General features: G+C 43.0%; 1 protein-coding gene across 3 annotated transcripts in view; it reads right to left on the reverse strand.

Moving 5' to 3' along the window:
- LOC121287153 (translocating chain-associated membrane protein 1-like 1) overlaps positions 1 to 23,520 on the reverse strand; it is a 106,042-nt gene extending 82,522 nt beyond the window's left edge. Inside the window, exon 1 of one of the 3 annotated variants that reach the window (XM_041204741.1) lies at positions 23,358 to 23,520. In XM_041204741.1, the coding sequence (XP_041060675.1) occupies positions 23,358 to 23,477 (120 nt within the window). In that variant the 5' untranslated portion in view covers positions 23,478 to 23,520. The remainder of the gene's footprint in view (positions 1 to 23,357) is intronic. The other 2 variants (XM_041204742.1, XM_041204743.1) reach the window with 2 other exon arrangements.
- Positions 23,521 to 24,146: the final 626 nt, after the last annotated feature.

A 24,146-nucleotide genomic window follows, 5' to 3' on the forward strand; every position in this document is an offset into this window, starting at 1 on the left:
AAGACATTACGTGCCGACCACTGCCTGATGGACTTGTGGTCAAAGGTGTTTCTCTGCATAAATTTTTCCACGAGGGACAGGTGGTACGGCACAGTCCAACTACTTGGAGCGTTCCGCAGCAGCGTGATCAGACCCATCCTTCGCAACACTGGGGACAGGTAGAACCTCAGCATGTAGTTACACTTGGTGTTTGCATACTGAGGGTCTACGCATCGCTTGATGCAGCCACACACAAAGGTGGCCATCAGTATGAGGGCGATGTTGGACACAAGAGGCTTGTACATCGTGTCCCTGCGGACACGATCCATTTTCGACCTCCAGACAAAGCGGAAGATGGCTTGGGTGATCGCCATCACGCAGGAGTGTGGAATGGGCCAGACCTGAGCCACGTACAGCAACAGCGAGAGTGCCTCACACCTGATGACCAGGTTCTTACCCGCAATGGAGAGGGAACATCGCTCCCACACGCCCAGTTTCCTTTGCACCATAGACACTCGCTCCTTCCAGTTTCTAACGCATGCCCTGGTCCCTCCGAACCATAACCCCAGCACCTTCAGGCCATCAGCCCTGACAGTGAAGGGGACAAAGGATCGGTCAGCCCAGTTCCCGAAGAACATAGCCTCGCTCTTCCCACGATTTACCTTGGCTCCTGAGGCCAGCTTGAACTGGTCGCAGATGTGGATCAGTCTGCGCACCGACAGCGGATCCGAGCGGAAGACGGCGATATTGTCCATGTAAGGGAGGCTTTGATCTGAGTGCCTCCACTGCCTGGGATCGTCACTCCTCTTATGCCCGGATTCTTCCTGATGGACTCAGCAAAGGGTTCTATGCAACACACAAAAAGAACAGGCGAGAGAGGGCAGCCCTGCCTGACTCCAGATTTAATCAGAAAGATATCTGATTCCCACCCACATTGAGACTGCACTACTGACGTTAGTGTAGAGCAGTTGGATCCAATTGCGAATTCCCTCCCTAAACCCCATTTTGGAGAGCACATCCACCATGTAGGTGTGCGATATTCTGTCAAAGGCCTTCTCCTGATCCAGGCTGATGAGGCAGATATCCACACCCCTGTCCTGTACATAGGCAATCGTATCCCTGAGCAGCGCGAGGCTGACAAAGATCTTCCTGCCCAGCAGAGTGCAGGTCTGGTCAGGTTGGATCACCAATTCCAGAGCGGATTTGACCCAATTGGCGATGACCTTGGACAGAATCTTATTGTCCACATTCAAAAGTGAAATGGGTCGCCAATTTCTAATTTCCTCCCTTTCCCCCTTGTGCTTGTAGATGAGGGTGATAATGCCTTTCCTCATGGATTCTGACATGCTGCCGGCCAGGAGCATACTCTCATACACTTCTAGCAGGTCCGGGCCGATCCCGATCCAGTCCCACAGAGCCAAATACAACTCCGCTAGCAAGCCGTCGCTTCCAGGAGTTTTACTCTTCTTGAAGGACTCAAGGGCCTTAGTCAGTTCATCAGGAGTTAGCGGTTTGTCCAGGCTCTCCCGTGTACTGTCGTCTAAGACCTCCGTGATAGAGGACAGGAAGGACTGGGAGGCCATGCTGTCTGTGGGCTTCATGTCATACAATCCAGCGTAAAAGGATTTGCTGATCCTCAAAATGTCGGACTGCGATGACTTTACTGAGCCGCCTTCTTCCTTCAGGCTGCTGATCACAGAGCTCTCTCTGTGTACCTTTCGGAAGAAGAAACGTGAGCACGTCTCGTCCTGCTCAACGGAGCGGACTCGAACGGAAGATGATCTTGGAGGCCTCCGAGGCAAAGAGCGAGGTTTGCTGGCTCTTCACCTCTTGGAGTTCCTCCTTGACATCGACCCCCATCGACTGCAGCCGGAGCAGATTCTGCATGTTTTTCTGGAGTCGGGACATTTCCCTCTGTTCCTTTCTAGCTTTCTGGGTGCCTTTGAGGATGAAAAACCTCTTGATGTTTCCCTTGATCACTTCCCACCAGTGTGTCAGTGACTCAAAGGTGGGGTTTCATGGCTCTCCAACCTTTGTAATCCCTCTTGAGCTCCTCAATGTTCTCTGGGGTGAGCAGTTGCATGTTTAGCTTCCATGCCCCCCTGCCCACCCTCTGGTCCTTCTCTAAGTGGCAGTCAGCCAGTAGGAGGCAGTGGTCAGAGAAAAACACCGGCTTGACGTTAGTGGATCTGACTGCGAATGCACGGGACACAAACAGGAAATCTATCCTGGAACGAACAGACCCGTCAGGCCGTGACCAGGTGTATCTACCCTACGTTCCGTCTGCAGGGTTGAAGACGTCGTGCAGCTTGGCATCCTTTACCGTTTCCATCAGGGATCTGGACGTAGCGTCCAATCTGCTTTCGGCCCTGCCGGATCGTCCAGCTGCATCGATGATGCAGTTGAAGTCACCGCCCAGAATGACCAGCCTGGAGGTCACAAGCAGCAGTGGGAGCTGCTGAAAAACCTCCAGCCGCTCAGCCCCTTGTGACGGGGCGTACACGTTAATTAACCGGAGTGGAGCATTCTTGTACATTACGTCTGCTTCAAGGAGACGCCCGCCCACCACCTCCTTAATCTGGGAGACGGTGAAGCTGCCTCCCCGCAGCAGAATCCCCAGGCCGGAGGAACGAGAGTCGTTTCCTCCCAACCAGATCAATGGCCCATGGGACCACCATCGTGACCATTGCCTGTAGGAACTGAGGTGCGGTATCACACACTCCTGCAGAAACAACAGGTCAGCTTTGACTTTGGCAAGGTAATCTAAGGTCACAACACATTGCATAGTAGATTTAATGCTACGCACATTTATGGATACAATCTTTAAACCCATTTTAAAGCATTTAGTCTCTTACCAAACCTGTTGTCTTTGAGAGTTCCAGACCTTTGGTCTGCTCCTTCATGCCCGCAGTGTGCTCAAATTACCTCACTTTGGATGGGCTGAGGAAACTGTCCTGAACCTAACCATTGGCGATGTTCTGCTCGGGTGGCATCTGGGGGTCCGTACAGAGAGCGGGGTTTGAAATGTCCTCTGTTGGAGAAGCTTCTCCAATCCTCTCCCCCCTGGGGCATTACTGCTCCCGGCTTCCCGGAGCTGGGGTGCGCTGAGCGCCTCACTGCTCCCAGATTCCTGGGGCTGTGGTACACTGGCCTCTTCGGGTTGTGGGCAAAGTTGGGGTGCGCTGGTCTCCTCGTTGTCTCCAATGTTCTGGAACTTGGGTGTCTTGTCCTCCAACTCCCTAACATTTTGCCGCTTCTTCTGTCGGTGCCGCCCTGGCCCTTCTTCGCCCGAAGAGCTGCTGCCCTGGTTATCCGTGTCGGATGGGAGACGCCTCTTGCCTGGGAAGTGGCTTGGTTCCTTCTTAGCCCCTTCTTCTTTTTGGCTCTCTTCACCAGCTGCCACTCCCCCTGCTGCTTTCCTACTGCTGCCTCCTTTCAGTTTCCATTCTCCTCCTTGAAGGTCCCAGGGACAAGAAGACATCATTCAAATACCTAGTCTGCATATGCAAATTTTGATAAATTATCTGACTGGGAAGTGCTAAAACAGAGTCAAGCCTGATCCTGTTGACACACTGTATCTGGCAAAGACAAATGGATAGTGAGTAGCAGCAGCAATTCTGGCCATGTTTTCTTCTCTGGTTCAGGGGTGCTCAACTCACTGTAGCAATCCATCGCTTGAACAGTTGAAACAAAAGATCAGAGATTGTACATGGAATTTACATGATCAGAATAAATCAACACTTACTAATGGGAAAGCCTGTTTGACAAAGTTAAGTTTTTTGAGGATGTAACTAGTAGGGCAGATAAGGGGAACCAGTAGATGTAGTATACCTAGGATTTCAAAATGGCATTTGATAAGGTGCCAAACGAAAGGTTAATAGGCAAGATAAGAGCTCACGGAGTTGGGGGTAGTATTTCACATGGGTAGAGGACTGGATAACAGATAGAAAGCAGCGAGCAGGCATAAACAGGGCTTTTCCCAAGTTGGCAGGCAGTGAATAATGGAGTGCCGCAAGGATCAGTGCTGGGGCCTCAGCTATTTACAATCTATATTAATGACTTAGGTGAAGAAACAGAAAGTAATGTATTTAAGTTTGCTGATCTTACCAAGCCAGATGGGAAGGCAATCTTTGGAGAGGACAGAGGCTGAAAAGTGATGTAGACAGGTTAAGTGAGTGGGCAACAAGATGGCAGATGAATATAATGTAGGGAAGTGTGACGTTATTCACTTTGCTCATAAGAATAGAAAAGCAGGATTTTTTTTTTTAAAAAGGTGCAAAACTTGTAAGTGCTGTTGTTCAAAGAGATTTGGGTGTGCTCGTACAAGGAGTGCTGAAAGCACACATGTTGATGCAGCAAGCAATTAGGAAGGCAAAAAGCATGTTGGACTTCATTGCAAAAGCACTGGGGTACAAGAATAAAGAAGTCTTGCTACAGTTGTACAGGGTTTTGATGAGACCACATTTGGAATACCATGTGCAGTTTTGCTCTCCACATTTAAGAAAGGACATACTTGCATTGGAAGCGATATAGTGAAGGTTCACTAGATTGGTCCCTGGGATGACTGGATTATCCTATGATGAAAGGCTAAGTAAATTGGGCTTATATTCTCTGGAGTTTTAGAAGAATGAAGGGCAATCTCTTTGAAACTACAAAATTCTGAGGGGGTTTGAAGGGTAGACGCTGAGAGATTACTTCCGCCGGCTGCAGAGTCTAAAACATGGGGGCATAGTCTCAAGATAAGGGGCCGTTCGTTTAGGGCTGAGTTGAGAAATAATTTCTTCACTCAAGAGGCTCTGAATCTTTGGAATTTTCTACCCCAGAGAGCTGTGGATGCTTCAGTATTAGAATACATCTCAGGCTGGGATAGACAGATTTTGGTCTCACAGGGAATTAAGGGATATGGGGAGCAGGCAAGAAAATGGAATTGAAGCCCAAGATCAGCCATGATTGTATTGAATGCCGGAACAAGCTCAACGGGCCATATGGTCTACTCCTGCTCCTATTTCTTGTGTTCTTGAATAAGAAATCAAGCAATCAACCACAGAGCCATCGAGAGAGTATGACAATATTTTCCATGTTTGAACAGTAATTTTCCTGTCTCATTTTATTTGAGCCAAACATTCACTGTCTAATTTTGTCGTCTCTCCCCGACAATGTGGCAAATTGCCACATGTCCTGTCTGCAAAATGCAGTACAAATCCAACCTGGCCAATTACCACTCAATCAGTCTACTCTCAAAGTAAAGGCAGGTGTCACTGACAGTGCTATCAAGCTGCACTTACTCAGCAACAACCTGCTCACTGGTGCTCAGTGTGGGTTCCACCAGGGCCACTCTGCTCCAGACCACATTACAGCCTTGGTCCAAACATGGACAAGAGGTGAATTCTAGAGGCGAGGAGAGAGTGACTGCCCTTGACACCAAGAGAGCATCTGACGAAGTGTGGCATCAGGAGCCCTGACAAGATTGAAGTCAATGGGAATCATGGGGAAGATTCTCCGTAGATTGGAGTCATGCATAGCACAAAGGTCGTGGTTGTTGCTGGCTAATCATTGAAGGCTACCACTGCAGACATTTCTCAAAGCAGTGTCCTGGATTCAGCTGCTTCACCACGCAATGCAAGGTCAGAAGTACAAATGTTTGCTGATGATTGCAGTGTGTTCGGTACTATTTGCAATTCCTCAGATACTGAAGTAGTTCATGCCCACATGCAGCAAGACCGGACAACATTTATACATGAGCTGATAAGTGGCAAGTAAAACTTGTGCCACTTGTTGCAAAGCAACAAGAGAGAATCTAATCATCTCGCCTTGAAATTCATTGGCATTACCATAACACAATTCTCCACCTTCAGCAATCTGATGGTTACCATTTACCAGAGGCTCAACTTGGTCAGCCACATAAATATTATGGCTACAAGGGCAGGTCATATGCTGGGAATTCTGTGGCGAGTAACTCACCTCCTGACTCCCCAAAGCTTGTCCAAGGCACAAGTCAGGAGTGTGATGGAATACTCTCCACTTGCCTGGGTGACTTCAACCACACTCAAAAAACTCAACAACATACAGGACAAAGCAGCCCATTTGGCAGGCACCCCATTCACTGCCATAAAGATTCATTCCCTCCACCACCAGCAATGTGTACCATATACAAGATGCACTGCAGCAATGTGTCAAGCCTCCTTTAACAGCACCTTGCAAACCTGCGACCTCTACCACCTAGGACAAGGGCAGAGAAGCATGGGTATGCCAAAACTTGCAAGTCCATTCCGACTTGGAATTACATTGACCTAGCGATGGAATGGCAAAATGCTAGAACTCCCTCCATAATAGCACTGCTGTGAACCTACGCTACATGGTTGGCAGCATTTCAAGGCGGCAACTCACCAATTAGGAATAGGCAATACATGCTGGGCTTTCCGATGATGCTCACATCCCAAGATCCCAATGTCAATATAACCTACATAAGAAAAGACTCAAGAAAGAGTGAGTCACTCCTACCTTCTTAAAAGATTTGCCCAGTGAGTAGCCGAGGAATACAATCAGGAACTTAGGTTCAATCCACAGGTTAAAGACCACCACTCGAGTCATTTATTTAACTGCTAATAAATGACATTTTTTAAAAAACCTTTGAATTAAACCATCAAGTCTGCAAAAATAAATTTAGTCAGGTCAAAGACTAGAATGCTAAACACCACTATCCAGCTCCTCTGAGAACTGAGCTAAGCTTAACAGATAAAAAGAAATGGCCAGTGTGCAAGGAGACAGGCTAAACAGTCCACTTTTCCACCTACATTATGCAAATGATACAGCCGTGTTCCACCGTGTCCAATGTTTTTTTTTTGGGGTAAGCAGTAAAGGAAACTTTTTAAACCATTAACTGACTGGCACCTTATTAAATGTATTTTGCAAATTCTATGCAATACGCATCTTTTATAGAATCTTACCGACTTGCATTTATTTGATGTTCATAAATGGACTTAAATTTAAATGCTTACAAATTTATTCCACTTTAAAGGCTTTTTAAAATTATTGGTCACTATTTGCCGAATGCCCATTTCAAACTCTGATCAATTTTTGTTCCCACCTACTAAAAAGCATATGTCAAGATTCCCTTACTATTGTACTGTGATTTGTTGTACATGAAAGTTGAGATCACCAGGTTTAAGTATGACGCAGAAATTTGTATGATATATATATAAAACATGTATAGTATGCGATGCAAACACAAAAAAGTTGCAATCTGAAAAAAAACAGCTTATGACCAGATAAATTGTGACAGTTGGGCTACTCATTAAAATAAAATTCTCTCGTGTACCTAGTACTGTAAAACATGCATAGCCTTATCTGATCCCACCATCAGAACCACAATGCCCATGTAATGATCGTTTGACTTTCAACACTCCTAAGTATGAAGAAGCTTTCATTTGGTTTAAAATATGTTGACTTGCCACTAAATATATGATTATTCCACATCTGAGGTTTGCAGGTAACTCAAATTTCACATATGGACAATTTCAAAAGCAGATTTGCATTTTTAGTATCGAAACATAGGAAACAAAAACAGAACGGGGCCTTTTGGTACACCTGGTCTGTGCCAGCTAATTGATAGAGCAATCCAAAACTAATCCTTTACTGTTCAAAGCATTTCATATACAAACTATTCTGAAGTGCTGTATTATGGAGGCAAAAGTAACATAAGATCTCAGAACATTGAATCAGATGACCAATTTAACGATTTTGGTGGTCTTCAGATGGAATTTTGGTTTATACATTAGGAAAATTCCTACTCTTTATCGTGCCACATGATCTTTTACAATTGAAAGTGGCTTGCTTTAACATCTCTTTCAAAGAACAGTACTTCATACAAGGAACACTACCTCAATGTTGCACTAAAGTGTCAGCCTATATTATGTGAAGTGTGACTCGAACTTTCAATCATTTAAAACAAAGGCTAGGGTATTGACACCTGAGCCAAATGAGCGTTACAGTTTATCTGTGGAATGTCTTTGTTTAAAATACATGGTCATCCTCAGAGCTCCTATTGGGGAGGCAGATATTACTGTCTGGAAGGGAACAGGAGAGAAAAGCAGTGAACTGGATACCCTCAGGAACAGAGCATTACCATACCCTTTTCTGGCTATGTAATGTCAACAATACAAGAAAACTAGAAATCACTGGTGGCACAGATTTTCCATCTCTATTTAAAAGATTTGGTGCGCATATGTTCATAAAATTGAGTGCGACAGCTGCTGAACCCTGCTGCTCATATTCAATTACATACTGACTCCATTTTGAGATTATTTCAAGACTGACAGAAGACACATTTGGAAAGTCACAGCCATATTTGGAAAAGCATTGGCGCAACCACACAGCTTTTTAAAAAATGCATTTTACAGTATCAGGTGCTCCACACTGAAGTTGAAAATTGGATACCTGGGAGTGAGTCACAAGCCCATAAATTTAATAGGGGACTCAAACTATGTCAAACTACCAAGCAAGACTTGGGTTATTTATAACTATCACCCGAGCCCAAGATTTGATTACAGCATGTATTCTGCACCCAAGATCATTTGCTTTTAATGTTTATTTATAGAACTTCAATTAAGTTAATGATCCGTGAGGATATTAAAAATATTCTTTTGAGATTTGTAACCAATATATTAGTTCCAATAAAAGATGCAGATTGTGGAAAGTATCAAAACCATGATTTCACACTAATGGAGATTTTCCTACAGCATTCTGTTCCTGCAACAGTATACATTACAGACACCAAGGAGTGAGGCCAAGATGGTAATTGAATCACAGAACTCGAACTTTTGGCATGGCTGCTTTTGAACCCCAAATATAGTTCATGACTTTGTTATTCACTGGTTTCCTCTCGTCTACTTACAACTTAGATGCGAACCCTTTGATGCAATTATATAGCGAATTATTACCAGGGAACCATTAGAAACAAGAGGCTTAATCAGCATAATGCACAAGAGCAAAGGTGAAGTGGTTTATCGCAGTCAAACATGGAAGAGATTACTTCTATTTAAAATGGATTATGGAAAAGAATAAGAGCATTATTTTTAATTTATGGGGTATCAGGGGAACAGGGTACTGATGCATCATGGCAGACTCCTTGGGTGGTGCGTGAAGTTTTCACTGGGGGAACCTGTTTCAGCTGACAAAATAATTGACAGCCATTCAGTGGTTCATTCCCCAGGGCAATGTATTAAGCAGAGTCAAGCTGCTTGATTTAAATTGCAAACAATGCTTGGCAGTTAACTGTCAATCACCATTAACTGGTGCATTCTTCAGCCTCTACCAATCAATCAGCACTCTCTTCTCATATAGTATAAATATGTTGTCCCCCGACATTGGTATTTTCTTGCTAGTTGTCCTGATGAATGCAAGATGAAAAGACTCAAAAAAAAAAAATCTCCTTTTCAGCAATATTCAAGTTCTATACTACTGAACGACTATATGAGGGAGGAAAGGAAGACTTTCTGGTTCATTGCCCAGTACAATGCCTTGACTAGAGTCGACCTGCTGAGTTTGAACTTAGACAAAAGCTTGGCAGCTAACTGTTCCCTGCTGCATTCTCCATGGCAACACTACCAATCAGCACACTCTTCTCATGCAATAGAAATTATTGTTCCCCTTACTATTGGTATTCTTGCAAATTTGTCCTGACAAGTACAAGACAAAAAGCTTTGAAAGCACATTTTTTTAAGCAACACTCAAGTTCTGTACTATCAAACGAAAATTAGCAGTTGTATGTCATATTGACTTTAATGAACATCTACTATACCTTCACTCCCTTATATTTCTCTAACCCCGCCACCAGCCCAATTAATTTTCTTACTTAATCTGACTTTCACAAACAGCTTTGGCATACATACAACATACAAATTAGGAGGAGACAACCATTCGGCCCCTCGAGCCGATTCTGCCATTCAATAAGATCATGGCTGATCTGACCGTGACCTCAACTCCACTTTCCTACTTCCTATACCCTTTCACTCCTTTGCCAATCAAGAATCTAATTCAGCCTTAAAAATATTCAATGACCCTGCCTCCACCGCTCTCTGACAAAGAGAGTTCCACAGGCTCACAACCCAAAGAAAAAAATTATTCCTCATCTGTCTTAAATGGAAGACCCTTTATTTTTAAACTGTGCCCCCTAGTTCTAGTCTTTCCCACAAGGGGAAACATCCTTTCGACATGAATTCTGTCAAGTCCCCTCTGGGTCTTATGTGTTTCAATAAGGTCATCTCTCAGTCTTCTAATCTCTAATGGATACAGGCCCAGCCTCTGCAACCTTTCCTCATAAAATAACCCCCGTATCCCAGGAATCACTCAAGTGAACCTTCTCTGAACCGCTTCTAATGCAATTATGTCCTTTCCTAAATAAGGAGACCAAAACGGGACAGTGGGCTAGATATGGTCTCATCAATACCCTGTACAACTGTAGCAAAACACCCATACTTTTATATTCCATTCCACTTGTAATAAAACGGCAACATTCCATACGCCTTCCTAATGACTTGCTGCACGTGCATGCATTAATGTTGTACCAGAACACTCAGATCCTTCTGTGCCTCAGTTCTGCAATCTCTCCCCATTTAAAAATAATATGCTGCCTTTTTATTCTTTCTGCCAAAGTGGGCAAGTTCACATTTTCCCACATTATACTCCGTCTGCCCAATTTTTACCAACTCATTTAACCTGTCTATATCCCTTTGCAGGCCCCTTATATCCTCTTCACAGCTTACTTTTTTTTAAAAATTCATTCACAGGATGTGAGTTTTGCTAGCTGGGCCAGCATTTGTTGCCCACCTCTAGTTGCCCTTAATGTGGTGGTGGTAAGCTGCCCTCTTGAACTGCATAGGTACACCCACAGTGCTGTTAGGGAGGGAGTTCCAGGATTTTGACCCAGCAACAATGAAAGAACAGCGATATATTTCCAAGTCAGGATGGTGAGTTACTTGGTACGGAATTTCCAACTGGTGGTGTTCCCATCTATCTACTGCCCTTGTCCTTCTAGATGGTAGTCGTTGCAATTTTGGAAGGTGCTGTTGAAGGATCCTTGGTGAATTCCTGCAGTGTAGATGGTACACCCTGCTGCTACTGTGCTTCGATGGTAGGGGGAGTGAATGTTTGTGGATATGGTGCCAATCAAGTGGGCTGCTTTGTCCTGAATGGTGTCAGGCTTCTTGGGTGTTGTGGGAGCTGCACTCATCCAGGCAAGACACTCCTGACTTGAGCCTTGTAGATGGTGGACAGGCTTTGGGGAGTCAGGAGGTGAGTTACTCATCACAGGATTCCTAGCCTCAGGCCTGCTCTTGTAGCCACAGTATTTATATGGCTAGTCCAGTTCAGTTTCTGGTCAATGGTAACCCCCTAGGATGCTGATAGTGGGAGATTCAGTGATGGTAATGCCATTGAACATCAAGGGGCGATGGCTGGTTTCTCTCTTGTTGGAGATGGTCATTGCCTGATATTTGTGTGGCGCAAATGTTACTTGCCACTTGTCAGCCCAAACCTGCATATTGTCTAAATGCAGCAAGACCTGGACATGGACTGGTTCAGTATCTGAGGAGTCACGAATGGTGCTGAACATTATGCAGTCATCCTCACTTCTGACCTTATGATGGAAGGAAAGTCATTGATGAAGCAGCTGAAGACGGTTGGGCTGAGGACACTACCCTGAGAAACTCCTGCAGTGATGTCCTGGAGCTGAGATGACTGACCTCCAACAACCACAACATCTTCCTTTGTGCTAGGTATGACTTCAGCCAGGAGAGAGTTTTCCCCGATTCCCATTGACCTCAGTTTTGCTAAGGCTCCTTGATGCCACATTCGGTCAAATGCTGCCTTGATGTCAAGGGCAGTCACTCTCACTTCACCTCGGGAGTTCAGCTCTTTTGTCCAAGTTTGAACAAAAGCTGTAGTGAGGTCAGGAGCTGAATGGCCCTGGCAGAACCCAAACTGCACGTCAATGAGCCAGTTATTGCTGAGTGCCACTTGATAGCACTGTTGATTACCCTTCCATTACTTTATTGATGAATGAGAGTAAACTGATGGGGGCGGTAATTGGCCACGTTGGATTTGTCCTGCTTTGTGTATACAGGGCATACCTGGGCAATTTTCCACATAGCCGGGTAGATGCCAGCATTGTAGCTGTACTGCTAGGGGTGTGGAAAGTTCCGGAGCACAAGTTTTCAGTACTATCGCCGGAATGTTGTCAGGGCCCATAACCTTTGCAGCATCCAGCACCTTCAGCTGCTTCTTGATATCACGCGGAGCGAATCGAATTGGCTGAAGACTGAAATCTGTGATGCTGAGGGCCTCCAGAGGAGACCGTGATGGATCATCCATTTGGCACTTCTGGCTGAAGATTGTAACAAATACTTCAGACTTATCTTTTGCACTGATGTACTGGGCTCCTCCATCATTAAGGATGGGGATATTTGTGGAGCCTCCTCCTCCAGTGAGTTGTTTAATTGTCCCCCACCATTCACGACTGGATGTGGCAGGAATGCAGAACCTAGATCTGATCCGTTGGTTGTGGGATCACTTAGCTCTGTCTATCTCTAGCTGCTTATACTGTTTGGCATGCAAGTAGTCCTGTGTTATAGCTTCACCAGGTCGACACCTCATTTTTAGGTATGCCTGCCATGCCCTCCTGCACTCTTCATTGAACCAGGGTTGATCCCCTGGCTTGATGGTAATGGTAGAGTGGGGGATATGCCAGACCATGAGGTTACTGATTGTGTTCAAGTACAATTCTGCTGCTGCTGATGACCCACAGTGCCTCATGGATGTCCAGTCTTGAGTTGCCAGATCTGTTCGAAATCTATCCCACTTAGCAGAGTGGTAGTGCCGCACAACATGATGGAAGGTATCCTCAATGTGAAGAAGGGACTTCGTCTCCACGACTGTGAGGTGGTTACTCTTACCAATACTGTCATGGACAGATACATCTGCGGCAGGCAGGTTGGCGAGGATGAAGTCGAGTATGTTTTTCTCTCGTTGGTTCCCTCACCACCTGCCGCAGACCCAGTCCAGCAGCTATGTCATTTAGGACTCGGCCAGCAGCAGTGCTACTGAGCCACTCTTGGTGTTGGGCATTGAAGTCCCCACCCAGAGTACATTCTGTGCCCTTGCCACCCTCAGTGCCTCCTCCAAGTGGCGTTCAACATGGAGGAGTACTGACTCATCAGCTGAGGGAGGGCGGTACATGGTAATCAGCAGGAGATTTCCTTGCGCATGTTTGACCTGATACCATGAGACTGCATGAGGCCCAGAGTCCAGAGTCTCTACCTATCTTGGTGTCATCAGCAAACTTAGCAACCATACATTAGATCCAGTCCTTCAAGTCATTAATACAGATTGTAAATAGTAGAGGCCCCAGCACTGATCCCTTTGGCACTTCACTTGTTACATCTTGCCAAGCCGAAAATGACCCATTTACACCTAGTCTGTTTCCTGTTAGCTAACCCTTTCTTTATCCATGCTAACATGTAATCCCCTCCACCATGAGCTCTTATTTTGCATAGTAGCTTTGATGTAGCACCTTGTCAAATGCCTTCTGGAAATCTAAGTACGCCACATCCACAGATACCCCTTTATCCACACTGCTTGTTACTTTCTCAAACAATTCCAATATATCAGTCAAACAATTCCCCTTTCACTGAACTATGTTGACTCTACCCCCCAATAACCTCCCAACCGTCCCCCCCAATCGTGGAATCCAGCATTTTCCTTATAGATGTTAAGCTAACTAGCATGCTCTTTCCCACTTTCTGCCCCCTCCTTTCTGGAATAGAGGAGTCACATTCGCTATTTTCCAACCTGATGGGACCTTTCCAAAATCTAGAGAATTTTGGAAAATTAAAACCAATGCATCTATCTCAGCAGCCGCTACTTTTAAGACGCTGGGAAGTCTATCAGGATCTGGGGACATGTTAGCTTTTAGTTCTCATTTGTTTTCTCAGTACTCTTTTCCTGGTGATCTTAATTGTTTTAAGTTCCTCCTTCTCTTTTACCTCTTGATGCACAATTATTTCTGGAATGTTATTTGTATCCTTTTTTTTTTTTTACAGTGAATACAGATGCAAAATAGCTGTTCAATTCATCCATTATTTCCTTATTTTCCATTATTAATTCTCCAGACTCACTCAGTGAAGGACCAACGCTCATTTTACTTACTCTTCTTTTTTAAATACCTGTAGAAACTCTTACTATCCATTTTTATATTTCCAGCTAGCTTTCTCTCACATTCTAATTTGTTCCTCCTTATTGTTCTTTTAGCCATTCATTGCTGATTTTAAAATTCTGTCCATATTTCTGACCTACCACTAATCTTAGCACATTTTTCCTTTCAATTTGATCTATCGTTAACTTCCTTAGTTAACCACGGATGATGCATCCTTCCCTTAAGAGTCTTTCTTTCACACTGGAATGTGTCTTTGCTGAGTGTTACGAAATATTCAAAATTCTGCCAATCCACCTCTACTGACCTACCCCTCAACGTAATTTCCCAGTTCACGTTAGCCAGCTCTGTCTTTATACCCTCATGCAACATAACTGTGGGACATTCATGTATATTTTCAGCACAAAGTTGCTGGATAGTGACCAGAAGTGGAACCCTAAAAGAAATTTCTTCTCCCCAAGCAGAAAACACAAGATCAAATGCAGCAATTTCTGCCCCAAATGATCACCCATCAGACCAATGATTCAACCTGGTATCTTTCAACTCTTCATGGCTCAATACCACATCACCAAGTGATCGTGCAATTAAATCACTGGAGGTTTTTTTAAAGCAAAAAAGTTACTGCAGCAAACCTCTGACCCAAATGACCTCACATCCTTCGACAGCAAGAGACACAATATGCAGCCTTCTATTGCATCTGTCATTGTACTGGACACAGCTGAAGGAAGCATCACTCTGCACACAGGCACAAGTCAGCAGCTGCAATCTCATTATTCCACCCAGAACAGTTGGCTAAATATCGTAGAAGTAGTGTTCCTGATTCTTTGAAACTGTAAACTTTGATGTAGAAGTCAAAGTTGCATGCAAGACATTTAAAAAGTACTTTGATGAACATTCCAGAAGTTCTTGTAAAGAACCTTAAACAATATGGCCTCAGTACTTGAAACTGTCTTTTCACCTGTCAGTCAGAATTTTTTTTTATTCATTCATTCATGGGATGTGGGTGTCACTGGCTAGGCCAACATTTATTGCCCATTCCTAATTTCCCTCGAGAAGTTGGTGGTGAGCTGCCTTCTTGAACCACTGCAGTACATGTGTTGTAGGAACACCCAAGAGTCTGTATTAAAACTCTTAGTGAGGGGCAAGGGAAAAGGGTAAACCTGATATTGGGCAAAACTGCTGATAATGTAGCATAAACTGGTAATCACACTCAAAGAGGCAATAAGATTGGTTAATATGGAAAACATTAGTAGGCAGGGCAGAATGTGGAGTTTGTGACTTGGAGCAAAACATCTGATGCTAATATTGGGTACTTAGTAGGGTAAAACATTGCAACTAATGTGGGTTGTCATAAGATAGGCAAACTACGAGTTACCATTTGCATTGGACTTGTTGTTTCCTCATTTTTACCCATTTACAATTTAACAGGTAGAAAACACACAAATCAACTACAAGCCAGGGGAGAGGTTACACTTCCAATTGTAAGTTACTGAGCAGAAACAAGATGAATCAAGGATGGGCACTCTGCAAATCCAGCAATAAAAAGAACTAATCAAATTAAATCAAAATAATTTGAAAACTCTTTTGGCTGCCATCCTGGTTTTTCCAGTAGGTTGGGAAATATTATAATAAAGCATTAAAAATTCAAATCTTTACAAGAAAATTTTATTTCCCTGTACAATGGCATTTTTTGTGTTTCAACATCTAATGACATTTTCAGTCAGTAGCTTGTCATTCTCAGAGTCCTGATGCTTGAGTTCACAAAGCTATCAGTATCTCAGTTCAAATTCTAGTAAGATAGCTTGTTATAGCTCCCTGCATGGGGCAGGGTGTCTGTGTATATCATATGTGGAAACAGCATGCACCAAGGCTGAATCCCAGTTGAAATTACATAAAACAACCAGACTTCAAAGTAAACAAGTTTTAAAAAATAAAATTAAGGAAATCTGTAAATTCCAGTCCTTCCAGCAACAGCAGACTATGGCTTAGGATTGACAACAAGCAAGGCCAGTAGTGAATCCTTCAAAAGTAACTGATCTTTTGTGTGCAAAACATCAACAATGTTTAAAATCTTCAGGTAACTCCAGTCAAGACATGGTTAATTTATAGAATTACAACATTATATGCAGAGATATGTTTATTAATTCTAATATGTGAAGGGAACAAATTTGCAGTGGGGTAGAAAAATCACAATTTGCACAAACTGATTGAAAACACACACTTTACTGTTTCTCACAAATAGCAACTTTACCTTAACCTCTCAGGAAATGTAACATTTGTGTGTGAACCCAGCATGGATACACCAAAGTAACAGTGACAAGGCAACTTTTTCTTTATTTTCTGGACAGCTAACAACTAGAGAAAAAAAATTAAGATACAGAATGAGGTCCTCTGTATCAGGGAAGATGATATCAAAGACACCAAAAAGGAAAAAAGTTTTCCAGTGCTTTTTCTTGAATCTGGATGATGTCCTATGCATCAACAGATCCAAATTAAGTACCCCGAGAGCCAAAGATCTCACCTCAATATACAAAAGCAATTTTAAAACAAACCGGCTTGTGTTAAAATTGCAGTAACATCAATCAGGTTGTGAGTAATGTCCAAAATGGAGCCTGCAGAACCACTATACAATGCAACAGGCAACTTACATAAACTACTGGTCTTATTTTCATCACCATCCACAATTCCCCCTCCGATTCTAGCTAGGGTATCATTCCATAAACGTGAGGTTCCAGGTTACTATGACATTAGCCACAATCCTATTAAATGGCAGAGCATTTAAATGGAGGGGTTGGATGGCCTACTCTTGCTTCTTGTTCATGTTCGTACGTATGTCAATTTTAAGAAGGCACTATCTTAAATTTGAAGAACATTAATGTTGTATAGGGAGTTAGACAGATGGGTTTAAATATGATCCATAAAATCATTCTAGTTTAAATTGTCTAGTAGATTAATCATAAAAAGAATGGATAATCAGAGATTAGCTTAATTATGCCTGCACTATTAGAATATGATTATGCCAGTATCTACTCAAGCGGTTACTGTTTTTAATCCAAAAATCTGCAAATAATATTCAGAGGCAGAAAGTAGATTATGGTCCCTACATCTAATTTAAATTTTCCAAAATGTCTGTAAAAGTACCATTACTAACTTAACATGTCCAACCCAAAAGTTTCTAAATGCATTATAAATATTGGGGTCAGTGATCAGAATATTTTCAGCATTTCCAGTTATTACATCACATTAGTTCAGTAATACTTTGTAAATTGTAAATCATTAAAGTTTGAACACCGCAAATGTAAGTGAGTTCCACATGATCCTGCTGTGATTGGTTTTACAGGTTAACCCTAACACATAACACGCACCTGATAAAAAGTGGTTGATGATAACCAAGGCCGGTCATGAGTTCAGGAACCATGGCAACATTTTAGGCTATTCTTGTTATACAATGATCAATTTTTGTTGACATGAATAAGTATTTTTAATTGTGAAAACTGTGTTTTATGCTTATGTTGTGGAAGCCAAGTCAATGACAAATCACAGAAATAAACAACAAGCACGAGAAAATAGCGAATGGGTCACGAGGAAGTGGGAACTTGAAGGGAATCGAAGAGAATGAAGTAAACTAAAAAAATAAACTTTGTAAGTAACATGAGAAAGTGAAAAGACAGGTGGAAATCAAGAATAGAGAGAGGAGGAGAGAGCAACAACAGCCAGAATTTAAAAAGGTGTAAGTTTTATTGGCATTTTGATAAAGTCCTCCTGATAAAATTTGTTCCAAAACTAATTTTCACTCATTTCTACTTATTTCCGAAATTTCTGCATCGAAATAATATACTTCAATAAAGTCTCTTATTGTCTCCATTATTAAACTCAAAGTTTAAACTAACAATTCCATAACTCATGCCTGCACTTGTGATTAATATTGTATCCCTTTCCTGCACTATCCCCAATCTAAGCATGCCTTATTGTACAGTGGCCAAACTGATCACACTAAACATGGTCTGACCAATAACAAGTATTATGTTTAATTACAAAAGTACCTGGAAAAGCTCAGCAGGTCTGACAGCATCTGTGGAGAGGAAGACAGAGCCAACATTTCGAGTCCGAATGACTCTTCATCAGAACAGGCCGGATGCTTCCTTCGCCTCTGTTCTGATGATGCCACTTTCCAAAACAGTTCTTCTGACATGTCTTCCTTCTTCTTTAACCGAGGTTTTCCACCCACGGTGGTTAACAGGGCCCTAAACCATGTCCGGCCCATCTCCCGTGCATCCGCCCTCACACATTCCTCTCCCTCCCAGAACCATGATAGTGTCCCCCTTGTCCTCACCCCACCAGCCTCCGTATTCAAAGGATCATCCTCCGCTATTTCCACGAACTCCAGCATGATGTCACCACCAAACACATCTTCCCTTCACCCCCCTGGCAGCATTCCGGAGGGACCGTTCCCTCTGGGACACCCTGGTCCACTCCTCCATCACCCCCTCACAGCACCTTCCCATGCGACCACAGAAGGTGCAACACCTGCCGCTTTACTTCCCCCCCTCCTCACCCTCCAAGGGCCCAAACACTCCTTTCAAGTGAAGCAGCACTTCAATTGCACTTCCCTCAATTTAGTCCACTGCATTCGCTGCTCCCAATGTGTCTCCTCTACATTGGAGGGGCCAAACACAGACTTGGTGACCGCTTTGCAGAACACCTTCGGTCTGTCCGCAAGCATGACCCAGACCTCCCTGTCGCTTGCCATTTCAACACACCACCCTGCTCTCATGCCCACACGTCCATCCTTGGCCTGCTGCAATGTTCCAGTGAAGCGCAATGCAAACTGGAGGAACAGCACCTCATCTTCCAATTAGGCGTTTTACAGCCTTCTGGACTTAACATTGAGTTCAACAACTTCAGATCATGAACTCTCTCCTCCATCCCCACCCCCTTTCTGATCCCCTTTTTTCTAATAGTTATATTTTTTTTATATTTTTTCTTTGCCCACCTATTTCTATTATTTTTTAATGTATTTCCATCCATTGTTTTATCTCCACCTTTTAGCCTATTTCAATCCCTTCCCCCCCACCCCCACTAGGGCCATCTGTCACTTGCTCATCCTGCTTTCTACCCTTAATGTCACCATTAGCACATCCTTTGGCTAATATCACCACCATCAACACCCCTTTGTCCTTTTGTCTATGACATCTTTGGCAATCTCTCCTTTGCCTCCATCCATCATTGGCCCTCTATCTAGCTCCACCTGTCTCAACCCCCCTAAAACAGCTTATTTATTCACCTCATTTCTATTTCTCTTCAGTTCTGAAGAAGAGTCATTCGGACTCAAAACGTTGGCTCTGTCTTCCTCTCCACGGATGTTGTCAGACCTGCTGAGCTTTTCCAGGTATTTTTGTTTCGGATTTCCAGCATCCACAGTACTTTGCTTTTATATTATTGTTTAATTAATTGAACATGCTACACATGAGAAACAGCTACCTCCAACAAGATAGTCGAACCAACTCCCCTTGATTTTCAGTGATATTACCATCACTGCATACCCCACGATCAACATCCTCAGGTCGCCACTGAACAGAAACTCGGGTGGACCAGCCATATAAACACTATTACAGGAGGGCAGAGGCGAGGTATTCTGGAGTGAATGATCTACTTCCAGACTCCCCAAAGCCTTTCCGGCGGCTACAAGGCATTAGTCAGGAATGTGTTGGAATATTTTCCACTAGCAGCTGCAATACCACAAAAAACTCAACACGATCCACATCTACTAGCCTAAATTACCATTAGCATTATGAGCCTGCAGTGTGTACTGCCTACAAGATGCACTGCAATAACCCACCACAGCATCTTCAGCAGTACCTACCAAACTCCACATAATGTATCAGCTGCGCATAACCTATGTGGAGTTTGGGAGGTGGTGCTGAAGATGCTGTGGTGTGTTATTGCAGTGCGTCTTGTAGGTAGTACACACTGCAGGCTCACACCTTCCTGACTTAGACATATAACCACCATTCCTTCAATGCTGCCGTGTCAAAATGCTGGGACTCCCCACCCAACAATATTGTTGGCAACTACACAGACTACAGAGGTTCAAAAAGGAGGTCCATCAAAAAACTTTCCAAAAGGCAACTAGGGATGGGCAATAAATGCTGGCTATGCAAGGAATGCCTACATCCCAAGAATAAACTGTCCCCAGATTTCCATTCTAATTATGGCACCCTTATGATCAATACCATCAGTTTGTAGTTATCACGGGAAATGGACAGTATGGGATTCTAAAACACCAGCAAAAGCTGAGAAAAATCCAGCATTACTGAATTTGAAAGGAGGTCTGTTCAACCAATTAAAAATGGACCAATTTTTAAATTTTATTTTCACAGTCAGCCATCAACTGCTTGTGACCTATTTTTCAGTAAATCTATGTGCAATATTTGACATTTATCAATGATATATTTCATATATTGGTACCACTTGTCTAACCCATTGTGAAGTCAATCCAAATCTTTTCATGCATCTTTAACTATATTCCTGACTTTATTGCTCTCCATACTTTATGTCATCAACAAATTTGATTGTATCAGTATACAGGCAAATATCAACATGGGTTCAAGCCAGACTTCACTTAACAAGTATTCCCCCAGTAAATTACACAGTTTTCAGGTGTACTAAGATTAATCCAGTCCCATAATCCACTCTAATTCCCGTAGTTCAACTTAATTGGGAGATTTCCCGTAGGGTTTTATCAAAAGCTATATCACTGGAAATGCCATATTTTATCTTACAACATGAGTTAGGAACTTCCTGTGCTACAGTGCTCCAGAGAGTACTTCCTCCATCTTGTCCCTTAGAATAGACTCCATTATTTGACTTCCTATTGATTTTAAACCCATGGGGCTAAACACAACCAAGGTGCATTCATCATAAAAGTGAGCATCGCAAAAGGTATGGAATTCAAAAAACTTCTTTCCAGTTAAACAAAAGAAGGAATCTGCATTTTTATGGGGAACTTGAATTTTATATGAAACCGTTTCACAAACTCAGGGTGTCGCAAACCACTATACAGTCACTGAATTACTTCAGAAGTTTTATAGGCAATCACAACAGCTGATGTACACACAAGGTTCCAGAAAAAGCAAAGAAATAAATAACCAATTAATTTGTTTTGGAAAAGTCAACTGACAAATGTTAAACGTTGGCCAAAATGTTGGGAGAACTCCCTACCCTTTGTAGAAAAAGTGCCATAGTCCTTCACAATTACTTGTTAACACATGCATGACTTCAGTTTAACTTCTCATGTGAAAGGTGCACAGCATCTCTAACAATTACACCCCTGACTATTGCACTGAATTGTCAGCCTAGTTACATGTCAAAGTTCTTCAAGTTAAAGAGCTTAAGATCATGATCTTCTGATTCAGAGGCAAGTCAATCACTGAACGAAGCTGACACTTAGCATTCAACCATGGCAACCCTATAACCCATGTGATAGATGAGAAGTGAGATGAACAAGTCTTTTTTTCTTTAAATTACAAAAAAAGTGTTTTTTTATATTTCTTTTATTTGTTCTTAAGATACAAGCATCACTGGCAAGGCCACATTTATTACCCATCTTTAGCTGCCCTTAAGCGAGTGGTCATGAGCCGCCTTCTTGAACAGCTACAGTCAAAGTGGTGTCGGTACATCCATAGTGCTGTGAGGGAGGCAGTTCCAGGATTTTGATCCAGCTACATCCTACAACGTCAAATAATTCCTAACATATGCTGCTCACCTCTTTCCCACCTGCCCAAAAGAAAATCAGTCTTAAAAGTTAGCATGACTTCTCAAAAGAATCCATTATAGTAAAGCCTAATTTGTAAATTAGGATTTGCACTGCACTCTGAATTCCCCAGATAAGATGTAACTCAGTGTCCTGTCAATTCAAATCAATGTATTTTCTAACAAGCAAACTTCAAGCTTTGATAAATTCCATATAAAACATGAACCAATGTTGATAAATAATGACGTATATTTTAAATGTAGAAGTAACAGGATAAAATGGGACACCAAGCTGACACAAAACTTAAGGTCCACAAAGCAACATTTATGACAGCTGGACCTCTCAGTTACTACAACAGAAAACTCAAAGTTCTTCCATCTAGGTTGTTTTACTAAACTGCAAAAATTCAATGGTGGCCCTCAGATGAGCAAAAATGCCAAGCAGAGGGCATTAATAGTAAAGGTACAGCAAAGATGGGCTGGCCACTTAATCCAAATGCCCAATAGAGTATCTTCCAGCATAGTCTTGTATGATAAACTAAATCCTGGCAAATGTTCCTAGGGTGGTCAGTTCAAATGATATTAGCATTGCCTAAAGACCATTATTTACAACTATGGCATCTCAACTGACACAATGGGGGCATGATACTTGTGACAAAATATGACTCACAAATGGCACAGCAAAGCTTGAAGCAATTCCTATCAAGCTTGAAGAAAAGAGAGCATAAAAGAAATAGTCCCTTAGGCTGTCTGTCAATATGCTGGCAATTGTGTTGTAAATATTTTCACTAAAATCGGACTTACAGCCATATGAAAACTCACAAACTGTGAGGAATCATAAGCTGTCATTATGAACAACGATGGACAAATCAGATCATAATATAACTTCCAAGACAACCAGCAGGCAAATAGTCTATCCAATTGCTTCGCTAAAACAGTATTTACTTTTACAAGTAAAAACGCACATTATAGAAAGCATTCTTCAGTGCTCATTGAACACCTGATTTTTGAAAATTCTGAATTACTTTTAAAATTAAATCTGTAGGAGCTGAAATGCCTTTAAGAGTACGACTCAAGACTGTTTACAATAAAACAAACCACCTGCAACACACCAGTTTCCATTTTCAAAATACGAATATGAAGTTCAATTAAAGCAGCCAACACTTTGTAGAAAGCAGCAGGTTACAAGAAGATATTGATCTTGAGAACGAATGTGCACAACCCCTTCTGCGAAGCCTTTCTCAATGTGGAGACTGCATATCTTGGAGCAGTAACGCATACGCTCTGTATACACCTGGCCCACTCCAGCTGAGATGACCAGTGCCGCCCCAGCCACATCCCTATGTTTTCTCATCTGGACCCCGCGGGTGCAGTTTCTATGCAAGTCTGGGCCTCTGCCCTTTTATAAGCCTTCCTTTACCTCGAACATCAGACCCAGCAGAATCACCATTGCGACGCACGACACGATATCCGCATGGTTCTGGATCACGAACTCATGACTGAAGACAGCAGGGTTTTTGCTTTTCTTCCTCAGGCCCATGATGGCTGACGACCTAAGCTACTTTTTTCCCCCTCCCCCCCCCCCCCCCGAACTCAACCGTAAACAAGATAAAACTTTGAGGAAAAAAACGGACTCCAAATAAAGATAAAGAAAATAAAAGACCACCCTCCCCCCCTCCTCCTCCAAACTCCTTGACATTAGCCGAGCCTCCTCCTTGTTGCCCGACTCCCACAACTACACGGCGCTGACGCCACTTGGCCGACCATTCCTGACGCCCACGCACTTTGATCGACAGCTGGCCTGACCAATCCGAGCGCCGCCTTGCCTCAGCCCAACGGCCGTTCGGACCCGTTGACCCTTCTTCGATTGACAGCTGGGATAGTCAATCGGATTGGCGAATTTCAATCCACCGGCTGACGTACAGAAACCAATCAGGCATGAGAACAGGAGAAAGGAGGGGGTGGGATGAGCAAACCGCTCTTTATTTTGCGCATGTGCAAATGGCTTCCCAGCAGAGTGTCAGGTAGAGTGTCAACTGTCAAACAAGGAAAGGTGTTGCCTGTGAGTCTCTTACTGGTGAAGTGCCTATCTATTTAGTAGGTATTTATGACATACATCATTCTACTCTATCAATGTAAAATAATGAGATTATGGCAATGACTTTTCTTTTTGTAGCCATGTTTTTATTTTGTTCAATATGACACTCCC

Source organism: Carcharodon carcharias, chromosome 14 (assembly GCF_017639515.1).
Source record: "Carcharodon carcharias isolate sCarCar2 chromosome 14, sCarCar2.pri, whole genome shotgun sequence".
Lineage (NCBI taxonomy): Eukaryota > Metazoa > Chordata > Chondrichthyes > Lamniformes > Lamnidae > Carcharodon > Carcharodon carcharias.